General features: G+C 33.1%; 2 protein-coding genes across 2 annotated transcripts; both read left to right on the top strand.

Annotated features, from left to right (window-relative positions):
- The first annotated feature begins 60 nt into the window (after nt 1-60).
- Nucleotides 61-1673, top strand: BKA67DRAFT_574084 (uncharacterized protein). The gene has a single exon (XM_046103404.1). It carries the CDS (start codon nt 412-414, stop codon nt 1456-1458), a length of 1047 nt encoding a protein of 348 aa, XP_045954735.1. The 5' UTR covers nt 61-411; the 3' UTR covers nt 1459-1673.
- Nucleotides 1674-1948: 275 nt separating this feature from the next.
- On the top strand, nt 1949-3426 carry BKA67DRAFT_574083 (uncharacterized protein; the record flags this gene model as incomplete). Its single annotated transcript, XM_046103403.1, has 3 exons — nt 1949-2542; nt 2800-2961; nt 3014-3426. Coding segments are annotated over exons 1-3 (566 nt in total), but the record flags the coding sequence as incomplete, so codon positions are not given.
- Nucleotides 3427-10963: the final 7537 nt, after the last annotated feature.

The raw sequence follows: 10963 nt of genomic DNA, 5'->3' as shown, positions 1-10963 counted from the left end.
CATATTACTACGGTAATCAACATAAAAATATTTGGCTGCAGCTGGAGCTCTCAAAAGAACCCCTCGATTTGATTTGCCTGGGCGATTGCAGCCCTATGAGATCAGGTCCGATTTGCCTGATGTTGATCGCCCTTGCAGGTCACAGGTCGAAAGTCGAAGGTCACAGGCAGGTCACGCGTCGGCTTTGTTAGCATCAGCGCTAGCGCACAAACGGGGCAGTATCTGGTGCTATCTAGTGTATGCGGCCAGTTATGCAATAGATGCATAAACGACGCTATGAAAGCACGGGGCCTGGATCCAAAAAATCCGGAGCTTTGAGGCCTTCGCGATCTATCGACTTTTGAGACTGCTTCGGAATCAGATTTGAAGGAGAATCCGGGTGTATTTCTTCCACACTACACCGGCAGACTCATGAAAATGCCTGCACGGCTCAATTGCTCCTCCGCGCGAGCCGTGAGCAGGGCGATACGTCCACAATCCTCGTCAACCCTCTCGAGAGCAGCCGCTGCCGCGCTTCCGTGTACTCAACACACCAGCGTCCCTTCGAGAAGTTACGCCGCCGCAGTCTCGCCCATACCTTTGGGACGCCTACAACTACCCGAGGACTACATCCCGCCTACGAAACCTCCGTCAGCACGACGCCCCGAGACCCGCAAGTCGCAACTGCTTCGATCCTATACAGCCTTACTGCGATCGACCCCCCTGATTCTCTTCTTCCAGCACAACAACCTCACAGCAGTGGAATGGTCCGCTGTTCGTCGAGAGTTGCGGAAAGCTCTGGCTGAGGTGCCTCCACCCGTCGTTGGCCCTGATGGAACTCTGCCTGTCAATCCGGTTGACTCGATCGAGCTAAGCGTTCTGCGCACACGCATCTTCGACGTTGCCTTCAAGGTTACCGAGTTCTTCGATGCAGAAGCTGCCGCCGGCAAATCGAACGCATACACACATGATCTTTCGAGCAGTGCCTACGAAGCTATCAAGAAGGCCAACTTGGAGGACCCCAGCCGCACATATGCTCAGATCAGCCCTCTGCTGATCGGCCCCGTTGCCGCACTCACCATTCCAACTGTCAGTCCGGCGCATCTGGCTGCGGCGCTCAGGATCCTCGCACCCAGCGCGCCGAGCTTCCCTGCGCCCACGAGGAAGAAGAACCCCGGCTATCATGACCCGATCACCCAGTCCGGCCTCCAGAAGCTGATTCTCATCGGTGGGCGTGTCGAGGGCAAGGCATTCGATCAAGACGGTGTCAAGTGGGTAGGTGGTATAGAGGGTGGCCTGGATGGCCTGAGGAGCCAGCTGGTGTCTATGCTCCAGAGTGCTGGTTTGGGTCTTACCACGGCGTTGGAGGGCCACAGCAAGGGATTGTGGCTTGCGCTCGAGAGCCGCAGAACTCAATTGGATGAGGAACAGAACCCCAACAAGGCAGCAGATGGTGAGGCCAAGGCGGAAGGGAGCTGAGAGTGCCATGTATGTACGATGGTGTAAATTAAGCTCCTTGTAAACAACTAGCTGTATAAATACCACATTTTCATCGTGGACTTGTATTCCATAAACGCAGAGTATGTAAACACTGTTTTGCGGGATTCGACTTGGAATATGAGGGTATGTGAGCTGAGAGAGAGACCCAACAGTACCTAGGAGCGGGAACTCGGAGCTAGACTAATGCAACGGTTACATTATATTCTGGCATGACTGAAGCACAACTAAAAGGCAGGTTAGAGTTTCCTTGGTGAACTCTCGTTGCTTGATGTTTGGCAACTCGGTCTGGTTCTATACCAAGTTTCCATGTCTGTCACGGTAGCATGTTCAAGTCAACAAATGATCATGCACGGGGGGTCTACGGACGGACCCGTACAGTGGTACAGCAGCACAGGACGGATCCGTAACCTTCCCTGCCCACTAAAATAGGACCCTGCATGGTCGGTCGGGTTTGGGTGATCCACGCAAGGAACTGTCGTGTCGCATGCTGCAGTTACCTTCTCTGCAATCCACGTCTCTACCTGGTCTGTTTTGTGCCTCTACGGACGAGGCACCTGTATTATTAGTAGTAGCTTCAACAGCTTCTTGACCGCACTTTTTCGCCCGGACAGTCTCTCCCTCATCGGCTACAACCTGCGACAAGCCCTGCACTGCGCAGACAAGCTGCTGACCTGCAACCTGCCAAAGGCTAACTTGGCAGCAAGCCCACCATGGACTTCGCACCTTATCAGTCCTCACCACCAGAGCACTCGCGGCCCTTCTCGCCAGCGCAGTCTCCTAGCCCCCGTGTATCATACGACCGTCAGCGATCCGGCCTCAAATCCCCCCCGCCCTTACAACACCCACAACCCCAGAGGCAGTGGGCCCCTACTTTGCCCGGTGGCTATTCGCAAGTCGGCGCCGGAGCAGCAGGTTACGGAAACGAAGCCGGCTTTGGAGTCGATGCCTTTGATACGAGCTTGGGAGTCAGGCTGGACTATGAGGCTGCTGTCAGCTATTTGGCCCTCCCGCCACTTGGTGCAGTCATACTGCTGATATTGGAAAGAAAGAGTGACTACGTCAGGTGAGTTTGTACCTCTCGTATCAGCCAAACGAATCAACACGTTTCGGATGATGATACTGGATTGTCAAAACACTTGTGCCTCCCCTCGTATTTGGATCCGCGCCGTCTTCATAGGAGGGTCACGCCGCTTGCATTACGAATGGACTGGGTGTGTCAAGAACCACACCCCGTACTCTCAGCGCAAGCGCGCTCTGCACCATCGGTTTATAGTTCTTTCAGCGGGTTTCAGCCGGCCAAGGCTAACAGCGATATTCAAGGTTCCATGCTTGGCAATCGAGTCTACTTTTCACGGCCATTTTCATCCTTCACCTCATCTTTTCATGGTCGACCTTCTTCAGCTGGGTCATCTTCCTCGGGGACCTGGCACTTATAGCATTCATGGCACTTAAAGCATATCGAGATGCGGATACTCTTGATAGGTGGGCTCATCTTTCATCGCGTCACCTACGTGGCCACTAATCAGCAGTGTAGATACGAAATACCGATATTTGGTCAGTTGGCAAGTAAATTCGTGGACGATGAGTAGTGGCCAGTTTCGGCTCTGTACAAGTCCAACCTAAGACTAGTTGGTAGTGGCATCAACGTCGTGATTTATGCGTCCCATCTACTTACGTGTTGATACAATTAATATCCAAGTGTTCGAAGTCAGCACATTGGTAATGCTCATATCCAAATCATTCAAACTACAACCAAGGAATTTATCTTCATGGGTCTTGTTCTTTGTGTATCTTCAGGCAAAATTTGAAACCCGAGGCGATAGGTCTATAGAGAGTCCCTGTCTACTGAGATACATCAGTACCCATATTCAAAAAGATTACTGTCTGCTTGACATGAGGCAGGCCGTGGGCAGACGGGACCTAGGAGTCGCTTTGCGTAATTTGCGGAAACATTGACGATTCAGTGCTCAGGCACTACAATGCCTTGATCATTTTCACAAGACTGTGTTGCCCAATGCTGTCGCTAACCTCTAGTGGCTTCTTCAGACGGCTGACAGGCATGATATCACCGCTCTCGTTATTCAAGTTGAAGGTGCCCATTGTCTCAATGTGATGTCGTAGATCCTGGTCCGCTCGACAGCTCTTGCGACAACAGCCTCCTCATCCTGCGTGGTGTTTTCCTCAGATGCGCGTTGACTATCACAGTTCGTTGCTTCATGTAGTGGGATATTATTTGCAGGGGTATCTCTAGGTCATTCCGTTTGATACTCAGGTTCATTAGACAGAGCGTCCTAACGTGGTTCGTGGATGTCGACCTGGAAATGCCCTGTTAGAAACCACAGGGCCCTCGGTGCATAGGTGCGGTGCGAGCCATCATTGGGCTCGACTAACACATGGCGCTGGCATTTAGCCAGCGATAGCATCGGATATGCTCATGCCACAGAGGCAATTAGGCATGCTCTATATAACACCTTCCCCAGACAACACGTTAGTTACATTAACATAATTAATAGCTATACTTTGTAACGTGTATAACTAAGGCTAAAGCTAAGCTAAGCTTGTTATATAAAGCTTAAGTACGTAAATAAACACTTTTATATAATTAAAATTTAATTTTATAAATATTAAATAATAAGTAATTTACGTTTAAAAGAATTAATTACTTTTATTTAATTTTCTAAGTGTTTACTTTAAAGGTTAAACGAAACCCGTATACTTTATATACTTTACGCTTTAATAACGTTTATATTATAATATTTAAAATATAACGTTAGTTCTTATTTAATTAACGTAATTACTTTTAAAAAGACTAGTTATTTCTCGCGAAAGATATTTTCTTTACTTATAAAAGTTATTTAATTAAAATCTTCGCTGTTTTTAAAAAAAAAAAACTAGTATAACTTTAGTAAAGTCGTAACGTATATTTATCTTAATTAATATTATAACGTTTTTAAAGCGTGTTTAAGCCTTTTTATATAGTTTATAATAAAGGAATATATATTTAATTATTTTAAAGGCTTTATTATAATAATAATATAAAGGCGTATAAACTTTAAACGCGCCGATTTTAAATAAAAACGTTATAAGTTTAATCCGTTTAATTTATATTTAAAAAGGTTATTATAACTTTTTTCCTTTTTAATTTCTCGTATTAGTTAAGGTTAATTATAAGCGCCTCGTTAGTTAATATTTTATATTAATAATTATTTTATAAGGCGTTAATACCTTTTATATATTATTTATAATGTTTAAAAAAGGGTTATCTTAAATTTAAACGGTTAGCTTATTTTAACGCTTGTTTATATTTCTTTATAAAGTATATTATAAAGTGTAAGTAAAGTAATAATAATTTCCTTTATTTAATAAGCTTTTCTTTTTATAATATTTACATTATTCTTTATAAATAATATATAATAACATATTAATTTTCTTTATATATATATATATATCTCGAATTTAATCGCCCGAGCGTTAAAATAAATGTCGAGTAATAAGATTATTATTTCGGCTTTTAATAACCGCGTTATATAACTTTATACGCGTTATATATCGCTCGTAAATACTTATTTTAAAAGCTTATTAATGTTTTAAACTAAGTTTATAAGTCCTTTATTAATAATATATTACGTTACCGCTTTATATATAAACGTTATTTATATTATTATAATGTATAAAAGCTTTATTTTTACGAAATTTGTTCTTTACGTTATTTATATAAGCTTTATAAAGGGTAGCTTTTAAATAATAAACTTTAATTTTACCTTTTTTATATAAACGTATTAATTTAACTTTTTATTAAATTATATATTAAAGAATTATATTAATATAATTAATATTATAATTATATCTTTAAGGTTAATTTTTAACATTAATAAAGTTTTAACTTTATAAAATATATTAAGTCGTACTTTTCGGGCGCGAAGTTTAATTTATATATAATCGTTTAGCTTTTATAAGTTATTTACATTACTTTTAAAAGTTTATAAGTTATTTTCGTATTATAATTAATGTTAAGTAATTTAATATTATTAATAAACCTTATTATAATAAGTAATAAGTGATTTATTATTAAATTTTAATATAATATAAAAATATAAAATGTAAATAATATAAATAAAAGTAAAAAACCTTTAATAACGAAGAATCCGTTTTTTTCTTTATTATATATAAGCGTTTTTTAAGTATAATTTAGTTGTCTTTTCTTTTATATAACTCGCGATTTATTTTTTAATTTATTTTAAAAATCCTTTTTAACTTAAAATCGCGATTAATTTATTATAATTAACTATATTAAAAGCCTTTTTAATATATAATTATAATAATTATATTATTTCGCGATAATATTATATTATATATATTATATTTTTAATAATATATATAATTAGTTTTATAAATTAACTTTTATAATAACTTATTTAATTATTAAACGAAATATTCCCTTTTTTAACCGCTTTTATAATTTTATAAGTTATAACTTTTTTTATAATCATTTTTATTATATTAAATAATATTATTAATTATTATTAATTAATAATATTTTTTAAATTACTATTTTACTTTATTTAAATATTATTATTATTTAATTTAATTTATAAATTAATAATATTTAATAATATAAAAGCCGACTAAAGTAATTAAAATAAGGCCTATTAAATATATTTATTAAAATCTTATAAAATAGCTTATTATAACTTTTAATATTTTATTAATAATAATTTTTATAAGGCCTTTTATTAAGTTATTTCGATAAAGTAATATAATATTAATTATAATTACCTTTTATTTAATGTTTAATTAGCCTTTAATTTAAAACGACATTATAAGAAAATTATATAAATTAATATATAAATTTAAGAATAATCTTATAAATATTATTATAAGACTTTATAATTAAAATTTATTATTTGTTTTAATATTATTAAGTTTATTATTTTTTATAACTTATTAATTAATTAGTTTACTACTTAATTAATTCTCGAATTTACCCGCCGTTTTAATTAAATAAGCTTTTTATTAATTATTATTTAAATTTATTCTTTTATTAAGCGTAGCCTTTTAATTATAACTTTATTATTATTAAATATTTATACTTTTTAAGCTTTATAATTTAATATTTTTAAACTTAAATCCCTTTTATAAAAGATATATATACTTTTTTAACTTAAGTTAAGTTAATAATTAAATGCTCTTTAATTATATATATTCTTTGTTATTTTTTACGAAGAATTATTAATATAAGTTATTATTAATATATTTATATTATTATTTCTTTATTATATTTTAACTCTCGGTTATATATATATTATAATAAATAATAAGTATTAAAATTCTTTATAAATAAATACTTCTTTTTTAAAGCGCTTTATAAAAGCTTTATTAATTAGTTAATTAAAGTATTTATTTAATTTAATAAGTAAATTAATTATATTATAAGTAGTTTTAACATTTTAATAAGCGTAACATTTATTTATTTATATTTATTTATATTTATTTATATTTATTTATATTTATTTATATTTATTAAAACTAAGTTTATTAAACTAAAAATGAATTATCTTTATTATAAAGTACGATAAATAAAGACGAATTATATATTAAATATAATTCTAATAACTTAAATACTTTAAATAAAGAACTCTTTTAAAATTATAATTTTATTTAGATTAGAAAAGAATTAACAGATTATTTAAATTTATATTTAAATGTTAAAAAAGTATTTATATTTAACTTATATAATTATTATATATTATATTATTAACTACTTTTTTTTATAAATAAATCCGTTAATCTTTTTAAAATAATACTTTATTAAATATTTTTTTATTAGTTATAAGTCGTTAATATTTAGTAATTCTAAATTTTAACTTTATTAAACGTGCTTTTTTATTTCTAAGTTAATATTTTTAAACTGGAAATAATAAATTATAATATAATTAAATAGTTAACCTTATTAAAAATTAGAAAATAAAATTATCGAGGAAATATAAAAATTATATAAAAGGAGAAAAGCTTAAAACTTAAAATATAATAATAAAAAGCATTTTTATCTCTTTTCCTTTTTAATTATTATTTAAGGTTATATGTATATTATATAACGTTAATTAGGCGGAAGCACTTAATTCGAAGTAATACTTAGAGGTAAAGTAAAGAGAGTATAAGTAAATGTATTTATAAGCTTACTTAAAGAAAGCGTTTAAAGATATCGAGGATATCTCTTTATATATACTAAGGAAAATACCTTAGAATAATCTAGAATAATCTTATTAATCCATTAAATTAATAATTACTTGGATTATAAATCGTAGTGGATTTATAATAACCGTAAAAGTAAATAAAACGTAAAAAAGCTTTAATAACGAAACTATTATAAAGGAGTTCCGCTTAAGTAAAGAAAAGAGTATAAAGAACATTAAAGTTCTTATTAACTATATAACGGATAATTATATAAGTTTTAACTATATATTAATAGTAAGATATACGTTTAAACGCTAATTTCTCACTTAATAAAATGCCGTGTTAATATACTTATTATAATTATTTAAACTTTTAAATTAGTTATTTTATTTTGAATTATTACTTAATAATTAACATTAAATAAAATATACGTTTTATATTTTATAATAATGAAAAAGATTTCTTAAGAATATAATTATAAATAACATTAATATTAAGTTAATTATAAATTTCTTAAATAAAATTAATTTAATTAAGACTAAAACTCGTTTAGTCTTAGTTTTAATGTTAATTATAATCATTTTTAATTTACTAATTCTAAACATTAATAATTATAAATAAGCCAAAATATATAACGAGTTTTATATACTTATAAGATATATAATTATATATTAATATAAAACGAATAAAAAAAGTTTATTAAAGTAATTATTTATATTATATTAAATATAATTAATGTTATTTATAAGTTTTATAATTAAATCACTGTTAAATAAGAAGAAAAACGTATTAATATGTTAATTATTATAAATAATATTTTTATAATATTTTTAAAAAATTTAGTAAAATAATATGAATTTAATTTGTAAAAACTTATATAATAAAAGAATTAAATAATAAATTATTATTAATAGTTATATTATTATATATATATAAAATATTTATTTTAATATATTATGCTTTAATAGCGATTTTTACATAAAGAACGGTAACTTTACGAAATCGCGTTTAATTAACACGCTGGGCACGGTAATCGAATCTTTACTATCGACTCCCGTTATTTACGATCGCGCACTTACGTCGAGACGTAAGCGTAACGCGATGGCGGCGCCGATGGCAATTAACGAAGGGCGGGGCGGACTCGATTAGAGTTTTCACCACCCTTAAGTAAACGAGAGCACCCACGCCCCGAATGGCGCGGGCGTAACGGAGAAACAGCGAAAAAGCAGCGAAGCGAATGCGAATGAGGCTACCGGCAGCGAACTATAACTTGTCGAATCGATGATAACTAGCTTAATTACCCCCGAAAAGACTGGTGAATTAGCGGAACTAATGGGCCGATAGTACTAGCTCCGCTCCCTCGAGGATAGGAGCCGTATGGTTAATAAAGAGGATATAATTAAAGCTTTAGCCGGGCTATAATAAGCGATCTTATAATCCGTATAATCGGTATAAGTGGCCCTTACGGAGAGGAAGAACACGACGGATACGACTTAAGCTAAAGTCGTAACGAGTACGTAGTTAAGATATAACGGGGTCGACCCGTGGAAGTAAGCGGTAATTATACCGGTAAGCCGCGAGAAAGAGGTAGTAATAAAAGGAATCTAAAGAGACTAGTTAAAGAATAAGTCTATTACCGAAGTATTAAAAGTAGTAAATAAAGCTCGTAACGTTAACGATATAATAATAATCCGTAAATTATATAACGGCGATACGGTAATTATGTTTAAATACGGGATTATTTAAACAGCCATTACTAACTAATAATAGGTAAGTAACGCCTTCGGAGAAAAAGCATTACTTACTCGCCGGGAAGTAACGGTATTAACGAAAGGCATCTTAATAAAGTTATTACGGGTAGCTTATAATAAAACAAAGATTTTACGGGATATCTTCGAAGTTAACGAAGTGGATAACTACGTTATTAAAGCGAAGAGGAGCCTTTTAAAAGCCCTTTAAGCCTTATACGGAGCTTTAATCCTTTACGTAAATAACGTAAAGGTAACGAAGAAACTTTATAATTACGGGCTAATATAAAAAGCGTTAGTATTTAGCTACGAACTATACGATATAACGCTCCGGGTACGTTAATACTTCCGTTATTATAAATACGACTATATCGTAAGGTTTTATAAAAAGACATTACGATATAACATTTATATAACCACGGCTTACTTAGACGGGGAAAAAGGGTGCCTTTAAAAGGGCGAAAAGGGAACAAAACGCTATATTAACTATATAAGGCCATACCTTACGTAGGACCGTAGTTGTTTAGCCGCGATTAAGTAACGTAAAAGAGCGGCGGAGCGTATACTTACCGACTACGTTAGTTCGAGGTCCGTAGTTATACCGAGGGATCGTAAAGTAAAGGACGGCTTACCCCGTTTAACTCTTTACTTATAGCCGATTATACAAGCTAGCTAAGAAGTAAAGATGGCTTTACTATAATATTATCGAAACGCGGACGCTTAGTAAACGGGTCGAAGAAGTAAGCCGCCCGAAGGGAATAGTCCGTAACTCGGCTCCGTTAATAAACCATTATAGTAAAAGATAGCCGAATACCATTACTTTTTATAACATAATGAGAATTATAACCTTTTATTAAAATATTATAAGATTAAAGTTTAACGTAATATTAATGTTAAATAAGGGAAGAAGTAACGACTTTATTATGTTTTAAGAATTATAAGTAAAAAACGGGATTATTTACTACTTATTTTAGTCGAGTTATAAAGTAATATATAATAACGGACGAGTAACGCTTTACGTATATAAAAGATACGATATAATAATATTATACCCTTAGTTAAGTTACGACTAAGCATGTATTATACTTATAAAAGGCTTAAAACTAGTTATGATATAATCTATTTACTTACCGAATTAAATAAGTAACTAAGTTAACCCTTTAACAAAGACGCTTTTAAAGGAAAGCACTTACTTGTAAGGGATTTTAACACTTACCACCCGTTATAAGATATACACGGGCGAGAGTTAAGGTATAATAAAAAAGTAATAACGTAAGCGTAATAATAACGACTTACGTTAATAACATTGTACGGGGAGGTAACAAGGAGTAAATATAACTAAAGGGACTTAACTATCGACTTAGCTTAGGTTACGGAAGGTATAAAGATCTTTTACGAAGGGGACCTAGGCTTAAAGGTTTAAATTACCGGGCTTAAAGGGTATAAATCCTTAATAACGGCGAAGCCGTAACTAAAGGATACGTACGATAAAAGGCTAGAACTAAGTAATAGCTAATAAAGAGCTTATCTTAGCCGAAGCGGTTAATAAATTCGAGAACTAG

Source organism: Truncatella angustata (genome assembly GCF_020726525.1).
Source record: "Truncatella angustata strain MPI-SDFR-AT-0073 chromosome Unknown BKA67scaffold_7, whole genome shotgun sequence".
Taxonomy (NCBI): domain Eukaryota; kingdom Fungi; phylum Ascomycota; class Sordariomycetes; order Amphisphaeriales; family Sporocadaceae; genus Truncatella; species Truncatella angustata.
This window is presented reverse-complemented; position numbering and strand designations above follow the sequence as displayed.

Coding starts and splice junctions, on each gene's coding strand:
- BKA67DRAFT_574084 (XM_046103404.1), top strand. CDS start 412: ATGAAAATGCCTGCACGGCTCAATTGCTCCTCCGCGCGAGCCGTGAGC.